Source organism: Anser brachyrhynchus (genome assembly GCF_964034855.1).
Source record: "Anser brachyrhynchus genome assembly, chromosome: 29".
Classification (NCBI taxonomy): domain Eukaryota; kingdom Metazoa; phylum Chordata; class Aves; order Anseriformes; family Anatidae; genus Anser; species Anser brachyrhynchus.
In genome coordinates this window covers 666,086-688,029 of record NC_137722.1, presented here as the reverse complement: position 1 = coordinate 688,029, position 21,944 = coordinate 666,086, and the positions used below count along the sequence as shown (strand labels likewise).

General features: G+C 72.1%; 4 protein-coding genes across 10 annotated transcripts; 1 reads left to right on the top strand and 3 right to left on the bottom strand.

Annotated features, from left to right (window-relative positions):
- Positions 1 to 1,028: 1,028 nt before the first annotated feature.
- Positions 1,029 to 4,423, bottom strand: ARF3 (ARF GTPase 3). Its single transcript, XM_080570526.1, has 5 exons — positions 4,306 to 4,423; positions 3,070 to 3,252; positions 2,818 to 2,928; positions 2,576 to 2,700; positions 1,029 to 2,111 (listed from the first exon to the last, which is right to left on the bottom strand). Exons 2-5 carry the CDS (start codon positions 3,215 to 3,217, stop codon positions 1,950 to 1,952), a joined length of 546 nt encoding a protein of 181 aa, XP_080426652.1. The 5' UTR covers positions 3,218 to 3,252; positions 4,306 to 4,423; the 3' UTR covers positions 1,029 to 1,949.
- A 3,261-nt stretch (positions 4,424 to 7,684) lies between these two features.
- WNT1 (Wnt family member 1) lies at positions 7,685 to 10,853 on the top strand. 4 transcript variants are annotated; one of them, XM_080570708.1, is made up of 4 exons: positions 7,685 to 7,940; positions 8,251 to 8,504; positions 8,685 to 8,950; positions 9,209 to 10,134. In XM_080570708.1, the coding sequence occupies exons 1-4, from the start codon at positions 7,840 to 7,842 to the stop codon at positions 9,695 to 9,697; spliced, it is 1,110 nt and encodes a 369-aa protein (XP_080426834.1). In that variant the 5' UTR covers positions 7,685 to 7,839; the 3' UTR covers positions 9,698 to 10,134. The 4 variants fall into 4 exon arrangements, with proteins under 4 accessions (XP_080426834.1, XP_080426832.1, XP_080426833.1 ...); XM_080570706.1 differs by having other exon boundaries at positions 8,685 to 10,853; XM_080570707.1 differs by having other exon boundaries at positions 8,251 to 8,950; positions 9,209 to 10,833.
- A 4,421-nt stretch (positions 10,854 to 15,274) lies between these two features.
- DDN (dendrin) lies at positions 15,275 to 17,369 on the bottom strand. Of its 2 annotated transcripts, XM_080570713.1 has the most exons (3): positions 17,066 to 17,369; positions 16,441 to 16,515; positions 15,275 to 16,346 (listed from the first exon to the last, which is right to left on the bottom strand). In XM_080570713.1, the coding sequence occupies exons 1-3, from the start codon at positions 17,164 to 17,166 to the stop codon at positions 15,284 to 15,286; spliced, it is 1,239 nt and encodes a 412-aa protein (XP_080426839.1). In that variant the 5' UTR covers positions 17,167 to 17,369; the 3' UTR covers positions 15,275 to 15,283. The 2 variants fall into 2 exon arrangements, with proteins under 2 accessions (XP_080426839.1, XP_080426840.1); XM_080570714.1 differs by having other exon boundaries at positions 16,441 to 17,369.
- Positions 17,370 to 17,507: 138 nt separating this feature from the next.
- Positions 17,508 to 21,307, bottom strand: PRKAG1 (protein kinase AMP-activated non-catalytic subunit gamma 1). 3 transcript variants are annotated; one of them, XR_013942559.1, is made up of 12 exons: positions 21,199 to 21,295; positions 20,923 to 20,983; positions 20,093 to 20,196; positions 19,862 to 19,943; positions 19,718 to 19,776; positions 19,568 to 19,613; positions 19,394 to 19,448; positions 19,182 to 19,308; positions 18,647 to 18,930; positions 18,488 to 18,525; positions 18,238 to 18,384; positions 17,508 to 18,141 (listed from the first exon to the last, which is right to left on the bottom strand). XR_013942559.1 is itself a non-coding variant. In XM_080570715.1 (12 exons), exons 1-12 carry the CDS (start codon positions 21,202 to 21,204, stop codon positions 18,037 to 18,039), a joined length of 996 nt encoding a protein of 331 aa, XP_080426841.1. In that variant the 5' UTR covers positions 21,205 to 21,295; the 3' UTR covers positions 17,508 to 18,036. The 3 variants fall into 3 exon arrangements, 2 of the variants coding, with proteins under 2 accessions (XP_080426841.1, XP_080426842.1); XM_080570715.1 differs by having other exon boundaries at positions 18,647 to 18,812; XM_080570716.1 differs by lacking the exon at positions 20,923 to 20,983 and having other exon boundaries at positions 18,647 to 18,812; positions 21,199 to 21,307.
- Between the last annotated feature and the right edge of the window lie 637 nt (positions 21,308 to 21,944).

Here is a 21,944-nt window from a genome sequence, read left to right as displayed (position 1 = left end):
GTCCTGGGGGAGCCAGGAGGGCAGCTCGGGGCTGAGCTGGCCCCCACCCAAATGTCCTCACGTCCCCGTGCCCGGGGGACACCAGCCCCGGGCAAGGGGCACACGAGCGGGGCAGCTCCAACACAGGGGGGTCCCGGTGGGCCTGGTTAGCAAGGGCAGCCCCTCTCGGGGGGGCAACGCTAGTATTTGGGGGGGGGGCACATGCATGCCCAGGGCAGCCCGGCCCCACTGCCCCATTCTGGTGTCAGCGGCCCCACTGGCAGCGGTGCCGGCGTAGGCCCCGGTGCAGCTCCCGGGCGACGGCATCGGCACGCCGGCCCCGCCGGGGCACCCACATACCAGCCCCGGTTGCCGAGAGGTGGCGAAGCCGGGCTGGCGGCTCGGGGGCCGGGAGCTAATGGGATTAGGGCCGGGGGGTCAGCGCGGGGCTGGCCTTCGTCAGACAAAGCCGTCGGCACGGCCGGTGGGAACGCGCCGGTGCTGGCTCCGGGCTGCGGGTGCTGGCTGCCCACGCCCCCACCACATCCCATCCCACCGGGGACCCCGGCCCTATAGCTCCGGCCCCCATGCCGGAGGAGCCCTGGCGTCCAGGGAAGCCACAGCACAGCTCTGTGCCATCCACACCGGGGTGGTGACAGCCCCCAAACTCAAGGGGACATGGGGACGAGGACAGCGGCGTTGGCAGCAAAGAAGACTCCGAGGCGCCCCTGGCCCAAAGGGGGGGGGACACCGGGGGGCGCAGCCCCGCTCGCACCCAGCCCAGTGCTGGCACCGTCCCCACACCCCAGCCAGGATTAACGCTAATGGGATTTACCGTTTCATCCCCTATTCCCTTAAAGATGGGCCTGGGAAGGGGGGGATCCCCTCCCCGCCCCCCCACCAGCCCCCCTCGCCCCGCTAAGCTCTTTCTAATTAAAACCAGCCCAGGGCTGTCCATCACCGTCCCCCTCCCCAGGACCAGACGTCCATCCCCCCTTTCCCCCCCCCGGTACCATGGGGGCTGCGGAAGAAGAGCCGTGGGGCAGCGCTACATAAAACATGTTTAATATCCAAGGGGGGGGCCAGGGGTCACCCAGCGTCTCAGGCGTGGGGGGGGGGGAAGGCAAGTACACACGTCCCCGGACGGGGCAGAGCCGCAGCGACACGTCACACCAAGCACAGACCAGGGGTATAAATACAGTGCCGGGGAGGGGGGGCTACAGTACGGGGCCGTCCGTCCGTCCGTCCGTCCGTGAGGGGCAGGGACATACAATCACTATGCTGGCATGGGGTTGGGGTGCAGGTGGCCAGGGGAGAGGGCACAGCCGCGGGGACCGCGAGGGGCCCGGCCGCCCCGTTCCCCCCCCCCACACACCCCGGGGGTCGCGCCACGGGGAGGAGACCTGCCTCGAAGTGACATCGGGGGGCTGGGGACGTGTGGGACCCCCGGGGGGGGACACACGGGGCTGGGAGAAGGCCTGGGGGGTGGGGGTGGTCCCAAAGGCCCCCCGAGGCCCCGCTGCCCCCACGCCTGCCCTGGGGGTCCCCGCATTTGGTCCACAGGAAGGGGATGGGGGACGGGGACATGCACGGGGAGGGGGATGGGAACGAGGCGCCCCAGCACGCCCCCGACCCTGCGTGGGCCCCTTCCCTGTCCCCCTCCCCAGGGCTCTGCCCCCGGCCCCGGGGGGGGGCCCCCGGCCCCCCAGATACTTTATATATAGATATATTTCCACGCACGCACACACGAGATCCGAGGGGAACCGAGAAGACCCCAGAGAAAGAGGCAAAACCCCACAGCAACCGGTGCCAGAAGAAAGCAAAACCCAACCGGGGCGGGGAGGGGGCGGCCGGGGGCGCGGGGAGGGGGTGGCCCCGGCCGGCCGGGGGGGCCTGGCAGGGCCCCGGGGGGGGGCCGGGGGGGCGTGCGGGGGGCCGGGGGGGGGGGGCCGGGGCCGGCGGCCGCCCGCTCACTTCTTATTCTTGAGCTGGTTGGCGAGCCAGTCGAGGCCCTCGTAGAGCCCGTCCCCGCTGGTGGCACAGGTGGCCTGGATGTACCAGTTACGGTGGCGCAGGGAGTGCAGCCCCAGCTTGTCCGTGATCTCCGCCGCGTTCATGGCGTTGGGCAGGTCCTAGGGCAGAGACGAGCGGGGGGGGGATTGAGGGAGGGGTGGGGTCACACACCCCCCCATGATGGCTGCGTGGCCGCCGCTGCTAGCCCCAACGCCACGGGGATGGGCACAATTTCCAGCCAGCTCGTTCAACGCCGGTCCTGAGACCGGTCCTGAGACGCCGGTGCTGAGACGCTGGGCATGGATTTGCCACGGGGGGGGCTGTTAAACGGAGACCCCGATGCCGTGGGGACAGGCACGATCCTGCCACGGGAGCTCACGGCCACCCGCCCTGATACCGAGGGGATGGGCACGGATCCGCTGCACGGGGGCTGCTAAAAGACCGGCCCCGACGTCTCGGGGACGGGCACGGTCCTGCCACGGGCGTCGCTGGGCACCAGCCCCAACGCCACAGGGGTGGGCACGGTCCTGCCACGGGGACCCGGACACCGTCCCCGCCGCCCCGGGGATGGTCCCAGCCCCACCTGCTTGTTGGCGAAGACGAGGAGCACGGCGTCCCGCAGCTCGTCCTCCGCCAGCATCCGCATCAGCTCCTCCCGCGCCTCGTTCACCCGCTCCCGGTCATTGCTGTCCACCACGAAGATCAGCCCTGGGGGCAAGACCAAGACACCCCGGCGGTGCTGGGAGCGCAGGATGCGGCCGGCCCCGGGACAGCCCCCGCTTTCCGTGCGCCCCCCACGGCCCCGCGAGCCCCGCGGGGACCTACCCTGGGTGTTTTGGAAGTAGTGCCGCCAGAGGGGCCGGATCTTATCCTGCCCACCCACGTCCCACACGGTGAAGCTGATGTTCTTGTACTCCACCGTCTCCACGTTGAACCCTGCGGGGAGCAACACAGGACGGAAACTTACAGCACGCGCCGACACCGCCGGCCCCGGGGGGATCCCAGCTGGGGGAAACTGAGGCAGCCCTGGTGGGGAGGTGCCCCGGCTCCGTGCCTCCCCCCCCTCCCCGTGCCCACCGATGGTGGGGATGGTGGTGACGATCTCGCCCAGCTTCAGCTTGTAGAGGATGGTGGTCTTGCCGGCGGCGTCCAGCCCCACCATCAGGATCCGCATCTCCTTCTTCCCGATCAGGCTCTTCAGCAGGTTCCCGAAGATGTTGCCCATGGTGACGGCGGCGCTGCTGACGGCGAGGCCGAATCCTGCGGGGCACAGGGCGAGCGCTGGGGACAGGGGTGCCCCCCCCCCCCCCCGCAAGGCCCTGGGGCAGGGGGGGGGGCTGCTTTGGGCCCTACGTCCCGGGTAGAGGCGGGTTGTGCTGCGGGGCTTAGGGTGGGGGCCAGTGCCAGGGCCCCCCTGGGGCCGTGCAGCCCATTGGGGTTGTCCGTGCGCAGTTTCTTTCTTTTTGGGGGGGGGGGGCTATGCTGGGGGTTTGCCCCCCCCTCCTACAGCAGGGCCAAGCCAGGGCACCCCATGGAGGGGAACTGAGGCACGGGGCTGGCTCCCTGCCCAAATTATGGGGGGGGGGTCCCCCACGCCCCCCCCCCTCACGTGCACCGCCCAGCCCCGCAGCCGCCCTGAAGCAGGTAGGGGGGGGCCCAGCCGGCCCCCCCTGCCCCCCCCCCCCCCCGCCGGTGGAGCCGCCCCCAGCCCCAGCCCCCCCCCTCGCCGCTGCTTCTCCCCACCCCCGGGGGGGGGGTCCCCGCGCCACCCCCTGCACACCCCCGCGGCACCGACCCCCGCCCCGCGCCCCCCCCGCCTCCCCCCCCAGGCCCTGCCGCCCCCCCGCCGTGTGTGTGTGTGTGTGGGGTCGCTCCCCCCCCACCTCGCGTTGCGCCCCTCCAACGCACCGCCCCCCGCTCCCCCCCCAGCGCATTCCCCCCCCCACCGAACCGCAACGCGGCCCTAAAACGCTGCGCCCCCCCCCGCCGCATCCCCCCCACCCCCGCGCCGTGCCCCCCCCCCCGTGCTGCACCCCCCCGAGCGCTCCTCACGACCCCCCCCCCCCCCACCGCGCCCCTCCCCGGGCACCGCATCGCCCCCCCCGCCGCGATGCCCCCCCCCCAATGCACTTTGCATCCCCCCCCCCGCACTGCGCCCACCGGTGCACGGCGCCCCCCCCCCGCCCCCTCCATCCTCCTCCTCCTCCTCCTCCTCCTCTTCCTCCCACGCTGCGGGCAGCGCCCGTCCCCTCCCCCTCCCACGGGGGGGACGGGAGCAGCCCCGCCGCGCCCCCCCCCCGCCGAGCCCCGCACCTGGAGCCGGTGCCGGTGCCGGTGCCGGTGGCGCCCCCGCCCGCAGCTGACTCTGCACCGCTCCCGCCGCCGGAAGCGGAGGCCCGAGCGCGCCGATCTCGCGAGAGCTCCCGGTTCCCCCCCCCCCGTTTTTTTTTTTTAATCCCCCCCCCCCAACACCGGCCCGGGGGCGCGGGGGGGGGGCGCGGGCCGCCGGCCGTTTCCATGGCAGCGGATGCAGCAGCGCGGGGGGGGGGCTTGTATCGATGGGGGGGGGCACGTCGGGGAGGGGGGGGGGCCGGGGGGGGCCGTCGGTGCCGGGGGGGGGGGCGTCGAGGTGGGGGGGTCTCGGGTGCACGGGAGGGGGGGCCCTGGGGAGTGCACCGGGGGGGGGGTTGGAGCCGCTCCCCGCGTGGCCGGTGCTGGCGGGGGCGTCCCGGTGCTACCGGGCACCGGTAAAGTCCCGTCCCGGGACCGGACTGGACGGGACGGACGGGACGGGACGGACGGGACGGGACCGGGCGGAGGGGACGGGACCGAACGGGACGGGACCGGACGGGATGGACGGGACGGGACGGGACGGGACGGGACGGGACGGGATGGACGGGACGGGACGGGACGGGATGGGACGGGACGGGACGGGACGGGACGGGACGGGACGGGATGGACGGGACGGGATGGACGGGACGGGACGGACGGGACGGGACCGGGCGGAGGGGACGGGACCGAACGGGACGGGACCGGACGGGATGGACGGGACAGGATGGGACGGGACTGGACGGGATGGACGAGACGGGACTGGACGGGACGGGATGGACGGGACGGGACGGGACTGGACGGGATGGACGGGACGCGACTGGACGGGACGGGACTGGACGGGATGGACGGGACGGGATGGACGGGACGGGACGGGACGGGACGGGACGGGATGGACGGGACGGGACTGGACGGGATGGACGGGACGGGACGGGACGGGACGGGACTGGACGGGATGGACGGGACGGGATGGACGGGACGGGACGGGACGGGATGGACGGGACGGGACGGGATGGGACCGAACGGGACGGGACGGGATGGACGGGACGGGACGGGACGGGATGGGACGGGAATGACGGGACGGGACGGGACCGGATGCGCGGCTCCTTCCCAGCCCGGGCCCCGGCTCCCCTCCGCTGAGGCAGGTAAGGCCGGGACACCGGGAGCAGCGGGAGCACCGGGAGCACCGGGAGCCCCGACGGCTGCAGGAGCCGCCCCGCACTGCCGGGTTCCCGACAACGCCCCGGGAGGGGGCGGGGGTCCCGAGCACCGCCCCCCGGTACCACCGGCTGGGGGGAGGCAGAGGGGGGAGCCCCGGGAGAGCGGGGGGGTGACGAGCGGGGACATCGAGGGGGGGGGCCGGGAACGGGGAAAGGGAGAGGACAGAGGGTGCGGGGGGAACCGGGGACAGTACGGGGCCGGGGGGTGCTTGGGGGGGGGGGGGGGCAGTGGGGACCGCCAGAGCAGCCCCCCCCGGTGTAACGGGGATGGGGAGGGGGGGGGGTCGGGCCCCGCCGTTGGTGGCACGGCCCCGGGCAGGGCCCTCCCGGCCGCGCCCCGGGGCCTCCCCGCGGCCGCTGACCTCAGCCCCCGGGAGCCCCGACGGGGCGGCGGCCCGAGGGCGCGCCCACCGCTTGGCCCGGCCGCCGCCCGACCGGGGGCACCTGCACCGGGGGAGCCGGCGGGACGGGGCAGCGGGGGGAGGTGGGGTGGCGTTTGCGCTGCGGGGGGGGTCCCCGGTACCCGGAGGGGGACCGGAGATAGGGGGGCAGGGGGCGGCGGTGGGAGCGGGTACCGGGAGCTCCCGCAGCGCCGGGGCAGCCCCTCCGGGCCCGGGGAGGGGGATGGAGACGAGGAGGGAGGGAGGGGGCCGGCACCCCCGGCTGGGGTGCAATGGGGGGGGGGGGGTCGGGGGGGTCCCCGCCCGCGGCCCCAGGCTTTGTCCGGGCTTTAATTGGAAGTGTCAGAGGGGTGCGGGCCGTGACGGGCCGAGCGGGGCTAATCCAGCCCTCCGCATGACTGGTCCGGGGAAACCGCGGCCGGGGGGATTAACCGCCCCCCCCTGCCCCCCCGCACCCCCCCTCCACAAAAGGGGCTCCCAGAGCGGCTCAGCGCAGCCCCCCCGCTCCGGCCCCGGGGGGATTCGCCACCGCCCCCGGGTGGGGGACAGCGGGGACAGCGCCTTGGCCCTGCCAGAGCCACGGAGCGGCACCGGCCGGGCGCCCACGGGCACGCCACGCCGCCCCCCACGCCCCCCCCCCCCCCAGCCTCCCCTCGCCCCGTGTCCCTCCGTCCCCTGCTCCTTCCTCTGGCCCCCGACGTGCGGGGCCGGGCCGCCCCCACGGGGGGTGCAGACACCCTGGGTGCCCACGGCCGTGTTCCCGGGGGACGGGGTCCGTGTCCGGGACAGCTCCGGGGACGGACCGGGAGAGGGCTCCACGGACACCGGAGCGGCCCCGGCGCAGTCCCGGCCCCGCGTCCCCCACAGCAAAAATATCGGGGGTCCCGGGCCGGCGTCCTCGGGCTGTCCCGGGCTGTCCCGGGTCTCTGCTCTCCCCGTGTGCCCCGGGCTGACCCGAGCTGCCCAGGGTCTCTGCTGTCCCCATGTGTCCGGGGCTGTCCCGGGCTGTCCGGGGCTGTCCCGGGCTGTCCCGGGTCTCCGCTCTCCTCGGGCGTTCGGAGCTGTCCCGGGAATTCCCGGCACGGCACTCCACTCCCCCGTGTGCCCGGGGCCGGCCCAGGAAATCCCGGGCTAACCCGGGCCCCCGCTCCCTCCGTGCGCCGGGAGCTGTCCCGGGTTGTCCCGGGACTCTGCTCCCCCCTTGCGCTCGGAGCTGCCCCGGACGCCCCGGGCCGCCGTTCCTCGTTCCCCCCGCCGGTGCCGGTGCAGCGGGAGCGCGGAGCCGGGCGGGGGGCGTTCAGGGGCAGCCGGGGGGGGGGCGGGGGGGCCCGGCCACGCTGTCGGCACGGGGCCGGGCGGCGGCGGGCCGGGACGCAGCCACCCGCCGGGCTAATCCGGGCCGTGACGGACAGGCCCGGCGCCGCCGCTCCGGCCGCCCCATAAGAGGTGCCGCGGCTCCGCCGCTCCCCATTGTTAGGGCGAGGACGCGGGACCGGCCCATGGGGACCCTGCGCGCCGCCCCTATAAGAGGGAAGGGGCTGGAAGATGCTCCCGGGTGCTGAGCGCTGCGCACCCGCCGAGCCGAGCCGAGCCGCGCCGCGCCGCCTCCCCGGGGAGCCGCCGAGCACCGGCACCGGGCACCGGGCACCGCGCACGGGCCGCCCGACGCCGCGCGCCCCGGGCCCCGGGCACCGGCCCCGGTGCCGGTGCCGCCCGGTCGGCGCTGCCCGTGGCCCCCCGCGGCCGCCCTCGGCGGAGCCGCCCGCCCTGCCCGCGCCCCGCGCGTCCGGAAACACGCGTGGATGTAGCGGCCGGGCCGGGGGCTCCGCGGCACCATAAATACCCCGGCGGCCGCTCGCCCGCGCACTCTGCCGGGGCCTCCCGCGGCCGCCGGAGCCATGCGAGCCGCCGCGCTGCTGCTGGCCCTCCGCACGCTCTGGGCGCTGGCGTTTTCCTCCCTCTCCAACACGCTGGCGGTGAACAACAGCGGGCGATGGTGGTGAGTGCCCGCACCGGGACCGGGAAGGGAACGGGGCTGGCACCGGCACCGGCACCGGGCGGCCCCGCCGCTGTCCCGGCTCGCACGCCCCAGGGCTGCGGAGTGCAGGTGCGCCCGGCTGGGGGGCAGCGCCCGGCTTCGTCGGGGGGTCAGAGCCGCGACCCCCGCGCTGCCCCGGCGGGTGGGAACGGCGGCACCGAGCCCCCGGTGTGCGGCAGGGAGCGGAGGGGCTGCCCTCGGAGGAGGTGCCCCGGTGGCGGCAGGGAGCGGGGTGCCGTGAGCCCCGCCGTGAGCCCCGCGTGTGCCGCAGGGGCATCATCAACGTGGCCTCCTCCACCAACCTGCTGACGGACTCCAAGAACGTGCAGCTGGTGCTGGACCCCAGCCTGCAGCTGCTGAGCCGCAAGCAGCGCAAGCTGATCCGCCAGAACCCCGGCATCCTGCACAGCGTCAGCTCCGGCCTCCAGACCGCCATCAAGGAGTGCAAGTGGCAGTTCCGCAACCGCCGCTGGAACTGCCCCACCTCCCAGGGCCCCAACATCTTCGGCAAAATCGTCAACCGGGGTGAGCCTGCGGGGCGGCGGGAGGCGGCGGGGGGCTCCCCGCATCTCCCTGCGTGGGACTGCTCAACAGGTTCCCCATGGGTTCAACCGTCTCCCACCCGCCTGCCCCCGGCAGGGCACTGCTGGGGCTGGGGGGCGCTGGGGGTCCCCGCAGCCCCTGAGGTCCCGCTCCCCTCCGCAGGCTGCCGGGAGACGGCGTTCATCTTCGCCATCACCAGCGCCGGCGTGACACACTCGGTGGCCCGCTCCTGCTCGGAGGGCTCCATCGAGTCGTGCACCTGCGATTATCGGCGCCGTGGCCCCGGGGGGCCCGACTGGCACTGGGGTGGCTGCAGCGACAACATTGACTTCGGGCGGCTCTTCGGGAGGGAGTTTGTGGACTCCAGCGAGAAGGGCCGCGACCTGCGCTTCCTCATGAACCTGCACAACAACGAGGCCGGGCGCATGGTGAGGGCACCGGGGGCCTCGGGCAGTCCTGGGGGGAGTTGGGGCTGGGCATGGCTGTGGAGACCCCCCCAGCTCATCCCCCTGCCTGGGTTGGAAACCACCGGAGGGGTGTTTCCCAGCTGGTTTTGGGTGGGCTCGACATCGCCTGATACTGTGGGGCCAGATGCTGCGGGGTCCCTGTGGCTGTGGGAGCACGGTGGTCCCACGGTGGGGGGCGCAGGCTGCTCACAGCACCCTGTGCTGCCCCCCTCCCTGCAGACAGTCTTCTCCGAGATGCGCCAGGAGTGCAAGTGCCACGGCATGTCGGGCTCGTGCACCGTGCGCACGTGCTGGATGCGGCTGCCCACCTTCCGCGCCGTGGGAGACGTCCTCAAGGACCGCTTCGATGGCGCCTCGCGGGTCATCTACGGCAACAAGGGCAGCAACCGGGCCTCGCGGGTGGAGCTGCACCACCTGGAGCCCGAGAACCCGGCGCACAAGCCGCCCTCGCCCCACGACCTCGTCTACTTCGAGAAGTCGCCCAACTTCTGCACCTACAGCGGGAAGATGGGGACGGCGGGCACGGCCGGGCGCTTCTGCAACAGCTCCTCGCCGGGGCTGGACGGGTGCGAGCTGCTGTGCTGCGGGCGCGGGTACCGCACGCGGACCCAGCGCGTCACCGAGCGCTGCAACTGCACCTTCCACTGGTGCTGCCACGTCAGCTGCCTGAACTGCACCAACACCCAGGTGCTGCATGAGTGCCTGTGAGCCCCCGTGCCGCCCCGGAGGGGGTCTGTGCCGCCCCCCATGACGGGTGCCCGCTTGGATGGAAGGCGCCCACGGGCGGGCGTGTGGCTGCGCCCCGGGACCCCCCCCCCCCCCCCCCCCCCCCGAGCAGGGCGGCCGCAGCCAACCTGGGGGTTCAGCGCCACGCGTGGTCACGGCTGCCCCTGGCCCCTGCTGGCTCCGCGGGGTTTCCTTCTCGCTGTAAATAAAATATTTATTGTGGACGGTTTGATGCCGGGGCTCCCCACTCGCCCTGTGCTTCGCTGGCCCCAGGCCCTGTTTTTTATAATTACAGATAATAATAATTAATAATAATAATAATAATGCTTTGTTACAGGTGTCACTGATAGCCTCTAGAGAAGAATAAAGGATATATTTTTATCAGTCCTGCCCCATTTTCTTTCAGGGGATCCAGGGTGGGAGGGGAGCAGCTGTTTGAGGAGCAATGTCCCACAAACCGCCCCGCTGGCCAGCCTGGCCCTGCTGCCCTCTTCTACCCCATCCACTCACCCCCCTCCTCATCCTCCACCACCCTGTCCATCGGCCCCTCTGCCTGTCCGTCCGTCCGTCCCGCGTTCCCCTTCTTTCTGCCCTCCCCGAGTGTTGGAGAGGGAGGGACACCCTCCCCTTTTCTTTCTCCCGCCGTGCCCCGTCTCCATCCCGGCTGTCCCTGCCGTGGCCGTGGCGCCCATCCCCACGGCCGTGGCGCCCATCACCATGGCACCTGGGCTGCAGCATCCCCGGCGCTGGAATTTGCCGGGCCGCCGGGGCTGGTGCCGCCGGGGCCGGGCGGCGGGAGCGGCCACGGGAGGTACAAGACGGCAGACAGGGAATGAGCATCGTCCATCACCGCTCCTGGCCGGGGCTGACGGCTCCCCTCGGCTCCGGGGGAGGAGGGGGGCCGGGGAGGGCACGGAGGTTACTGGGGCCGGGACTGTGGGGGTCGGCACCGGCCACCGGCCCCACACGCAGTCCCACAGCCCTGCGTGGGGCTTGGCTGCAGCTGGAGTGGGAAAAGAGGTGGCAAAGGTGGGGCGCGGCTCCGTGGCTGGCAGGTACCGAGAGGCACGGGTACCCTGCTGGGACAGGCATCCTGTGGGGTGTGCGTCCCCCTGGGATGGGATCCAGTGGGGCGGGCATCCCCCTGGGACAGGCTTCCCCCCCCTCCCCCCCCAGAACAGGCATCTGACCGGGGGGAAATCCCCTTGGGATCAGTTTTCCCCGGGGATAAGCATCCCGGGGGGGTGGGCATACCCTCAGGATGAGCATCCACCAGGAAGAGCACGCCCCAGGACGGGTTTCCCACTGGGACAGGTGCCCCCCCAGGATGAGTATCCCCCCGGGACACAGCTCCACGTGGCTTGGGCACCTCCCAACCACACAGGACCCCGTACCCGTTGGGACCGTAACCTCGCGCTACCCAACAGGGCAGGGCGAAGTGCTGGGCTGCAAACCCTGTCCCCAGTTAATTCCGGCATCGGGGAAACCGCAGGGCCCCCGCAAAATCCAGCCCCTGGGGAGGGGGCTGGGACCTGCCCCTGCTTGGGGACCCCCGGCCCTGCCAGTGGCAGCCCCCGGGAGGGTTCCCGCAGCCCCGGCTGCCCGGGGGCTGAAGCCGGGAACCTCGCGGGGCCCCGGGGAGTGCGCATCAAAGGCTGTGGGCTGACTCCGCGGCCAGAAATATCCCCCAGGGCCGATAGTGGAAAAGTTGATGTTTAGACCGAAGGGAGGCGGGGGGGAAAAAACCCCAGGGGCCCCGCTGTCCGTGCCAAGGTAAAAACACTGCCTGGCGTGGTAAAATAAAATAAAGAAATGCGAGAAAAAAAGGACTGGAAAGGAACACAGCCCGAAATAACCCTCCGAGCATCTCCCGCCTGCCGGGAGTTATCTGCCTGCTAAATTCTGCACACGCACAGGGCATGAAAATAGCCTGTTTTCCTGTGGTAGCGAGTCAGGAATATAGATAATGACATTCTTATAAGTCACCTCTGTTACTCAGCTTTTCCTGCGCGCCGGTGACCGCCGGGCACCTTGGGCAGCCGCGACCCCCAGGCAGGCAGGGGCACCCCAGGCGCGGGGCGGGCGCCCGGCTGCAGGGTGCAGACCTCCCCGGCTTGAACAAATACACCCGGGTGCTGGAAATAGCTCCCGTCGCAGCGCCGGGGCCGGCGCGGGGAAAGGGCGGCCCCGCCTCGGGCTGCCCGTCACATCTGGGAAGCCGGGCAACATCTGGGTGGCAGCCGCAAGCCGGGCCTGCCGCTGGCGGGGGCCCGCGGGGACGGGGTGCAGCAGGCGTAAGGGTGTGCCCAGAGGTGCAGGACAGAGGGACGGGGACGGAACCGAGAGGTGCAGGACAGAGGGACGGGGCTGTGCCGGGAGGTGAAGGACGGAGGGAGAGGACAGTGGTCAGATGCGCAGGAAGGACACAGAAGGACGGGGACAGTCCCAAGAGATGTGGGACGGAGGGACAGAGCCGTGCCCAGAGGTTCAGGACAGAGGGACAGAGACAGTCCCAAGAGATGTAGGACAGAGGGACAGGGCTGTGCCCAGAGTTACGGGACAGAGGACTGTGGCCAGAGGTGCAGGACAGGACAAGGACAGCCCCAAGAGATGCAGGACAGAGGGACAGAGCCATGCCCAGAGGTTCAGGACAGAGGGACAGCTCACTGCCCGGTGGCACTGCCCACTGCGGGAACATCCCCACCCCATCCCATGAGCCCGTGGCAGCCCCGCAGCCCCGTCCCAGCTCCCCCTCGCCCCGGGTGCTCGCGCCCGCGCCCCGCCAGCACCCGGCTTGTCCGGCCGCCCCCCCCCCCCATCCACTGCATTCCTCCGGCGCGGGGCCAGCGCGCCCAGCAACCGTGGCAGGGCTGGCCTCTAATCCCCGGGCATGCCAGCCCCGGGGGGACCGTCGCCGTCACCCACTCCCCGATAGGTGACCAATGCCCGAGACGAACAATTAGGGACAAAGCCGGAGCCGCCGGGGGCTAACGCCGGCCTTCACGGGTGCCTTGTGCGGCATTCGGTGAGTTTAATGAATTGTCCATCACTCCTTTCAGCTCCGCTCGCCCGGGCTGGATTAATCTGAGAAGCCGCAGTGGGGTAGGAGCCGCTAAGCCTGTATTTATTACTCTTCCATTGTAACTAATTGAGGTAATTATCTGTGACTCCAACCCCGCGCAACAATGCCGCATTCACCGCACCCCCCCTCCCGCCAGCTCCTCCGCACGGCCTGGGAGAGCCGGCACCGTGGCCACCGCTCACTGGGGACAGGGCTGGCACCGCGGCCACTGTGCACTGGGGACAGGGCTAGCACCGCGGCCACCGTGCACCGGGGACGGGGCTGGCACCGCGGCCACCATGCACCAGGGACAGGGCTGGCAGCGCAGCCACCATGCACTGGGGACAGGGCTGGCACCGCAGCTACCACGCATCGGTGATGGGGCTGGCACCATGGCCACCACACCTTGGGGTCACTGCTGGGACCTTATGGCCGCTGCATGCCAGGGACACGGCTGGCACCGTGGGCACATGTGGGGCACACCTATCCGGGGCACAGCCAACACCACACGTGGCCAACGGCACGGCCAGCACCGCGCACACGTGCAGGCCACCGCTCCGCAGGGCCACAGCCAGCACGCGTGTGTCGTGGCACAGCCACCGCGTGGCTACGTGAGCCCCAGCATGACCGGCACCGCAGGCACACGGCGGTCACGCGTGGGTCATGGCAGGGCCAGCACCAGCCGGGGGGGGGTCACAGCTGCCTGGGGACATCGCTGGGACCAGCGCACGCGTGGGACACGGCTCCCTGGGGGTCACTCATGCGTGGTCTCGTCTGTCCCTGGGGGTCCTGGCTGGGGCGGCACCGCCACTGCGATGCCAAGGGCGGGGTCCCGCCGGTCCCCTCGCGTCATCCCCTGTGCTTGGGCCGGGACCCCCGGTGCCCCCCCATTTGTCCCCCCCGGTCCCGCCCGTCACTGGCTGCGATGCGACATCTGCCGGCGGCGGGGGGACGGCGCGCGGGGCCTGGGGGGGGGGGCCCGAAGCAGCGGCTCCTTTCCTCGGGGGGGACGGGAAGGGTCCGGGCAGTGGCGTGCACGGGAAGGGCCGTGGGACACGGGGGGTCGCGGGCACAGCCGAGATGGGCCGTGCCAAGGGGTACCAGGCCTGGCCGGGCTGCACAGGCTGTGCTGAGCTGTGCCAGGCTGTGCCAGGCTGTGCCGGGCTGCGCTGAGCTGTGCCAGGCTGTGCTGAGCTGTGCCAGGCTGTGCTGAGCTGTGCCAAGCTGTGCCAGGCTGTGCCAGGCTGTGCCGAGCTGTGCCGGGCTGTGCCAAGCTGTGCCAGGCTGTGCTGAGCTGTGCCGGGCTGCGCCGAGCTGTGCCAGGCTGTGCCAGGCTGTGCCAGGCAGTTCTGGGCCATGCCAGGCTGTGCCAAACTGCACCGGGCTGTGCTGAGCTGCGTTGAGCCCTGCCAGGCTGTGCCAAGCCGTGCCAAGCCGTGCCAGGCTGTGCTGAACTGCGCCAGGCTGCGACAAGCTGTGCCAGGCTGCTGAGCTGTGCCAGCCGTGCCAAGCCGTGCCAAGCCGTGCCAAGCCGTGCCAGGCTGTGCCAAGCGACACCAGGCTGTCGCCAAGCTTTGTTAAGCCAAATTGTGCCATCCTGAGCCATGCCGAGCCGTGCTGGGCCGTGTGCGGGACCCCCCCCCAGCCATGCTGGCCACCTCGGGGCCCTGTGCCAGTGCGGGGGTGACGTGGCCTGGGACAGCCCCGTGTGCAGCGCCCCCCACCCCCCCCGGGCGCCTGGGTCCCCCGCAGTGGCGGCTGCCCCGCGCCGTGACCTCCGGGCCGGTGTCACCAGGATAATGACAGGGTCGCGCAGGGGGGCGGAGGAGGAGCCGGTTTTTAAATAACGTGCAAATTGGACACGTTATTTGTGCGGTTTCCTCTGGCCACGGGGATCCTCCCCCCCCCCGCAGCGTGACTAAGAGGTGGCGGCCGTCCTGGGGGGGGAACGGTCCCCCCCGGGTGACTCACCCGGGGTCCCCCCCCTGGCCCTGACGTCAGTCCCGCGGCCACGGGCCAGCCCGAGGGCCGCCCCGGCACAGGCACCTACTCATTACGGGGGACCCAGGGAGGAGGGGGCCGGGGGGGGGCCGTGACGCTTCGAGAGGCTGCGGGGGGTCCCCCGGTGCTGGGGGGCCACGGGGGGGATCCCAGGTCCTCGCTAGGGAAGGAGGCACAGAGCCGCGTGTACAGGGAAGGGTGGGGGGGACACCTGTGGAGGGCACGTTTGGGGCCAGGTGTGTCCCCCCCCCAAGTTTGGGACCGTTTTTGGGGCTAGATCCCCCCACTTTGGGGCCAAGCCCCCCCATCTCCACGCACGCAAGGGGCAGAGGCACAGCAGCGGGATCCCACAGCCTTTATTGGGGTCGGCGCCACCCCCAGCCCGCCAGAACCGTGCCCAAGCCCCGCCCCCAGAGGGACCACACCCCGCCAGGCCACGCCCCCAGCCCGACCACACCCTCCCAAGCTCCGCCCCCAGCGAACCACGCCCTTTCAGGCCCCGCCCCTCAGGCCCGGGTGGGGCTGGCGGCTCCCGGGGGGGCCCCGGTGCTCTCCAGGCTGCTGCTGCTGCTGCTGTAGGCGAGGGCGTCGCGGCACGGCCACCGCCGGCTCCCCCCGGACCCCCCCTCGGCCTCCGAGTCGGAGTCGGGCGCCGTGTGCCGCCGGATGCGGGACACGGCCTCCCGCAGCGCCTGGGCGTACAGCGCCGGCCGCCGCGGGGGGGGGCGCCCCCGGGGCCCCCCGCCTGGCCCCGGGCTCTGCTTGGGGCCCCGGGGGCTGCACGGCTGCTGGCGGGGGGGCGAGGGTGCTGCGGGAGGGGTGCGGGTCTCGGGGGGAGCAGGGGGACTGCCCGGGGGGGCGGCGGGCCCAGGGCTCCCCCCGGAGTACCGGACCTGCTGCCGCTGCGGGGGGGGCACGTACTGGGCTCGGACCACCACGCGGGTGGCATCGATGAGGACGTGTCCCCCCGGCCCCCGCCGTCCTCCGCTGCGCCCCGGGACCCTCTCCCGGCTAGCTGCCGCACGGGGCAACGTCTGGCTGTGCCGGGGGGGTCCCACTCCTCCAGGGGGGGTCTGCAGCCCGCGGGGCCGCCGGGACCCAACCTCGGTGGCTGCCCGGGGCAGCGTGTGGCTCCAGCCCCCCAGCACAGCCCCATGGCCCCTCGGTGCCGGCGGGGGGCTGCGCGGCCCCCAGGGGCTGCTGCGTGGCCGGGGCTGAAGGGTGCGGTGGGGTGCGTCGTAGGCGGGGGGCGAGATGTAGGGGGGCGGCCCCCCCCGGCGCACATGGGCCGCCTGCATCCGCCGCATGTGGGTCTCGTAGCTGGGGGGGCCCAGCTTGCCCTCCGGCACCGGGTTGCGGGGGGGGGCTGGTGGGTGCCGGCCCCGGGGGGAGCTGCACCCTGACCCCTCGGGGGTACAGCGGGCTGGGGGAGCCCAGGGCCGGGTCTCGTGGCCTGGGGGGGGCCGGTAGGTGAAGTCCTGTGGCGGGCAGGGGGTGGCGGCGGGGCAACCGCGGGGCACGGGGGGCCAAGGGGGGGCCAGCTCCGCCACCAAGCGCTTCTCCAGGTACCTGCAAGACAGAGAGGGGCGTGAAGGGCGCCCCGCACAGGGGCTGGGGGCACGGGACGGAGCCCACCTCCCCCAACCCCGCCGGCCCTACTCACGCGTACTCCCCAGCGAAGCTCCGGTAGGTCCAGGGGGACGCGGGCCGGCACCCCGCGGCCATGCCGGCGGCCGGGCTGCAACACGAGACCGTGTTGATCTCCACCAGCAGCAGCTTGGTCCGCTCGCAGATCCGCAGGCGCCCCGCGCCCCGTTCCGGGCCACCCAGCATGGCCCGGGGGACCAGAGGCTCCCGGTGCTGGGGGGCCAGGGGGGGGCCCGGCGCTGCCGGTTCGGTGGAGCCTCGGCGGAGACACGCGCCCGCCCGCACAGGCGCAGCCACTGCCGCACGTGCACCCCCCGGGACCCCCGAGCCACCCGGTGGCACCGCCAGGCCGGGGGGATGAGGGGCACGGCCCCGCCACGCTGCGGGGGCCCCGGTGTCGCCGGCTGTCCCGGGGGGGGGGGCCAAACGTGTCCCCCACACCCCCCCGGGATCCCTTCCCCCCCTGCGACAACGCGAGGCGATTGCCGGGTTTGGCACCGAGCGCTGCAGCCCACGCGGGCTCGGAGCGGAGCTTAGCAACCCTCCGGCGGCGGCATGGCAACGGCACCGGCACCGGCACCAGCCCCCGGTACGGCACTCGGCTCCCCTGGCCCCCCCCCAGCCCCCGCCGCGGCCCTCACCTCGTAGCGCTGCGCCGGACCCCGCGCCGGACCCCGGAGCTGGCGGTGGCAGGGGCTGCGCTCGGCCTCCCCCCCAGCCGGGAATGTGCCGCGCTCAGCATGGCCAAGCCTCGCGCCTCCCCCAGGCAGCACGGACGGCAGACCCTGGCGTTGGGGTGGCCGGTGACCCCCCCACACGCCTTGCGGGGTCCCCCGGGGGTCCCAGACCCCTGCCGGACTCCGCTGCCTTTCCTCAGTCCCGGCTCCCCCCTTGTTCAGCGCCGGGAGGGTCCCCGCAGCTTGCCCGGTCCCCGTCCCGTCCCCAATCCCGGCCTTTTAGAAAAGCCACGGGCGGAACAAACAGGGATTTAGGGTCTGGGTGAGCTCAGCAGATTCCCCCGAGCCCGGGGAGGGGCTGAACCCCCTTCCCCGGTGACCCCATAGAGCCCACAACGAGGCCGGGTTGGTGCCAGGTCGGTGTTTATTCGCGGGTTCCCCCCGCACACGAGGCGGTGGCAGGTGAAGACGCAGCAGTGAGGGGCCTGGGGACAGCCCTGGGCCGGACGGAGCCGAGTGGGGACAATTAAAACAGAACAATTAAAACAGAACGGGACAAATCCCCGCGGGCGGGGTGACGAGGGTCCGGGAGCCGCTCGCGGAACAGCCCCAGCCCGCAGGCGGCTGATCCCAGCCTGGCTCCACGCAGCCCTTTCCCAGCCGGGCTCGGTGCCCTGTGGGGAGCACCCCCGGGGGGGCTGGGGGCTGACCTAGCACCCCCCCCCCCGGCACGGCCAACGTGGGCTCAGGGCGCACGGCGAGGCTCCGGGGGGAGCCAGGGGCTCTCCCTGCCCGGGGAGCCCCATGTTGGTTGTTATTGCTGGATGCTGCTGGTGAGTGGGGACCCCCCCAGCCTTCCCCAAAAGCCTGGGGGGGGGCAGGAAAGGAGGGCAGGGGCACCGAGACAGGCTGAGTCCCACCCCCCCGCCACCACGTCAGGGCTCGGAGCCCTCTGGGAGAACCAGGGCTTGCAGGATGTCTGAGAGAGAGATGATGCCCTTGACCACGTCGCTCTCGTCCACCACCACCAGCCGGTGCACCTGGGGGGGACACGGAGGGGCTGAGGTTGGCACGGGGACCCCCGGGCCCCACCTGCCCCAAGCAGGTGCCCGGGGGGGAGGGGGGGAAGGGTTTACCTCGGCCTCCACCAGGCGATTGATGATGGTTTCCAGCGTCTCGTGCTTGTAACACTTGAGGACGCCCTCGAAGTAGTGGGAGCGGTGCTGCAGCGCCCGCGTCACCGTCACGTCCAGGTTGTTGTATGTCTTCTCGGCCGCCAGGTTCTGGGGCAGGGAGAGGTGCTGGGGATGCAGCCGGGCCCCGCACGGCCCCCCCACACCTCAAGCCCAGCCTCTCCCCAGCTTTTCTGCCCCCCCCAGCACTCACGATAACGTCGAACTTGGAGTAGATGTCCACCACCCGCCCTACGAGGGAGAGAAGGGGCTGTGAGAGGCGTGCTCAGGGCTGGTCCCGTGGGCTGGGGGACGGCGCAGACCCCAAGGTGATGTTTAGGGACAGCCAGCGTGTGCCGCGCCCCGTCCTCACCCGAATCATCGACGACCGGCAGGGCGGACACGCGGTGCTGAACGAAGATGCCCAGCGCCACGTAGATGGGGGTGCTGGTCCGCACCACGGCGATGTTGTCGTAGGTGCCGATCCGCAGCTCCTCCAGCGTCTTGGCCATGAACTCGGGCTTGGGGACCTCCGCTATCTGCAGGGGGGACGGGGAGGGGGGACAGTGCTGACGCTGGCTCGGCCCGGCGCGCCCCAGGCCCCGCGGTGCTGCCGGCTCCGGCTGCCCCGGCTCGCGGGGGGCCTGGGCTGCGGTCCTAGGAGCGAAAGCAGAGAGCGCTGGGTGCGGAGCGCGGCGCCCGGGCGGACACGTCGCAGCGTTGGCACTAGCAGGGGCGGCGGGGTGCCCGTGGCAGCCCAGGGAGTACCTCTGGTACCTCTGGTACCTGCCGCAGGGCACCGGACCTGCACCCACCTCGGCCTCCTGGAGCCTGCGGTACCCGGCGCAGCCGGCGCCTGGCTCTACGCCACCGCCGCCGCCACCGTGCGGGGCAAGGCTGGGACTTACGAAGAGTTTGAGGAACTTGAGGATGCGCTTGTGGGTGAGGATGTAGAGCGTGTTCCCCGAGTCGGGGTCGATGACGGGCAGGCGGTGGATCTTGTTGCGGATCAGGGAGGAGACGGCGTCGAAGAGGCTGCGGGGGCAGGAGGAGGACGGGGAAGTGGCTTTGCGCCCAAGGCCGCCGCGAGCTGAGCCCCCTCCCCGCCGCAGGGGGGTACCTGGCGTTGGGGGAGATGCAGACCAGCGGCTTGAAGGAGTCCTGCAGGTAGACTTCTGGGGGGAGAGGAGGCGCTGAGGGGGCCAGCGGCGCCCTGGGACGCAGAGCCACGGGGTTTGGGGTGCCCCAGGCAGGTCCGGGGGGCGGGAAGGCAGCCGGGGGCAGCCCCCCTCACCTCTCCACGTCTCTATCTTGTGCTCCTCCAGCTCGTAGATCTGCACCTGGGCCCCGGCAGAAAACCCAGGGTTAACCCCGACCCCACGGGCTGGAGCCAGACCCCGGGTCCCCGGGGAGCTGCGGGGACGGAGCCCCGCGTCGTCCCTACCATGGGCGACTTGTAGTAGCGGTGCAGGATGTTGATGAAGTCGGTGATGGTCAGCATGCCTGGGGGGCAGGAGGGGTGAGCGGGGCCCTGCTGGCCCCCCATCCCCCCCCGCTGCCCCGCGAGGCCCCCGTCCCGCTCGCTCACCCACAAAACTCTGCTTCTTGCTGTCCCACAGCGGGGCAGCCCGCACGCCGTTGGTGACCAGCGCGAAGAAAGCCTTCTTCACCTGCCGTGGGAGCGTCACGGGGGGGGGGGGGGCACGGGGCACCCTCAGGCAGCCCAGTCCCGCCACTCCGGCTTGTAAAACCTTACCAGGGGGGCAGAGAAAGAACCCCAAACCCATCGGCCGCCCCCAAACCTCCCCCCACGGCTCACCTGCAGGGAAGTGTCGAAGACGACGAGCTTGGAGCTGGTGGGGATGAGGTCGTAGCAGCGGTGGGACTTCATGAAGGCGGTGTAGGCGCCGCGGCAAGGCTCCCCTGGGGACCGGCAGCGTGAGGCACGTGCCGGCAGCAAGGAGACACCCCAAAACACTAGGTGCCCCAAAACATAAGACGCCCCAACAGCAGGACACCCCAACGTTGGGACACCCCAAAACACAAGAAACTCCAACACCAGGACACCCCAACACCGGGACACCCCAACACGCGAGAAAACCCAATAACAGGACACCCCAAAACGTGAGACACCCCTAAAACAAGACACCCCAAAACATGAGAAAACCCCAACACCAGTACACCCCAAAACATGAGACACCCCAGCACTGGAACACCCCAACACTGGGACACCCCAAAACATGAGAAACCCCGACAAGAGGACAGCCCAACACCAGGACACCCCAAGATGAGGACACCCCAAAACATGAGAAAACCCAATCACAGGACACCCCAACCAGGACACCCCAAAACATGGGACACCCCAACACCGGGACACCCCAAAACACAAGGCTCCCCAAAACATGGGACACCCCAACACAGGAGAAACCCCAACACCGGGACACCCCAAAACATGAGACACCCCAACACCGGGACACCCCAACAAGAGGACGCCCCAACACCGGGACACCCTAACAAGAGGACACCCCAACAAGAGGACGCCCCAACACCGGGCCCCCCCCAAACCCCAGGAGCCCCGGACCCCCCCCCGCCCCCCGGGACCCCTTCCCCGAGCCCAGCACAAGGCCCCGGGGCCAGCCGCGGCGTCACCTTCCAGCCCCGAGGGGCTCTGCTCCGCCGGGCTCCCCGCGGCCGGGCCGGGGCCGGGATCCTGCGGACCGACAAGGGCCGGGCCGGGCCGGGCCGGGCGCGGCCCCGCTCCCGTTACCGCCGCTCCCGTTACCCCCGCTCCCGTTACCGGGCCCCCGCCCTCCCCCGGGTCCCGCCAGCCCCCCCCCGGTGCCCACCAGCCCCTCCCCGGTCCCAGCAGCTCCCCCCCCCGCCCCGCTGCTCCCGGTCCCGGTCCGACCCCGGTGCCGCCCCCACCTCCATGGCCCCCGCTCGGTCCCGTCCGGTCCCGTCCCGCTGCCCCACTTCCGCCCGGTTCTCGGCGGCGTCTTCCGCCAGCACTGCCCACGTGACCGGAAGCGCGCCCTGCCCGCGCGGCGACCTTTCCCCCTCCCGCCGGGTCACCGAGGGGGGGGGAGAACCGGGGGGGGGGGAGAACCGGGGCCCCCCCCGGTCACAGCAGGGCCCGGGCCGGCCTCTCACGCGCTTTATTTAAAACAAGAGCCGGGGGGTGTCGTAGAAACGGGGTTTCCCCCCCCCGCCCGCCCCCCCCGCCCCAAATCGGGTGGGTTTGGTCGTTTTTATTTTTATTTTATTATTTTTTTTAATAATTTTTAATTATTATTATTTTTTTTTTATACCTTAAAACCTTTTGCAGCTTTTGACGAGTTGCGGAAGCAGCTTTCAAGAGCGCCCCGGCCCTGCCTGGCCCCCCCCCCTGCACCGGCCACGGTCCCCCCCCCCACCCCCCCGGTAAAGGGAGGCCCCCCCCGCCCCCCCCCCCCGGTACCGGCCCCCCCGGACCCCCCCCTCGCCGCGTGTTTGTGCGTTAAAAGATCCTGGCTCCCCATGAGCCGTGCGGCCCCCCCGTGCCCCACTGGGGGCCAGGAGGAGGAGGGGGGGGGGCACAGCCAGAGACCGCCCCGGGGTGCTGGGGGGGAAGGGGGGGCACAGCCAGGGGCCCCCCCGGGGTGCCAGGGCCGGGGGCCGCTGCGTAATGCCCA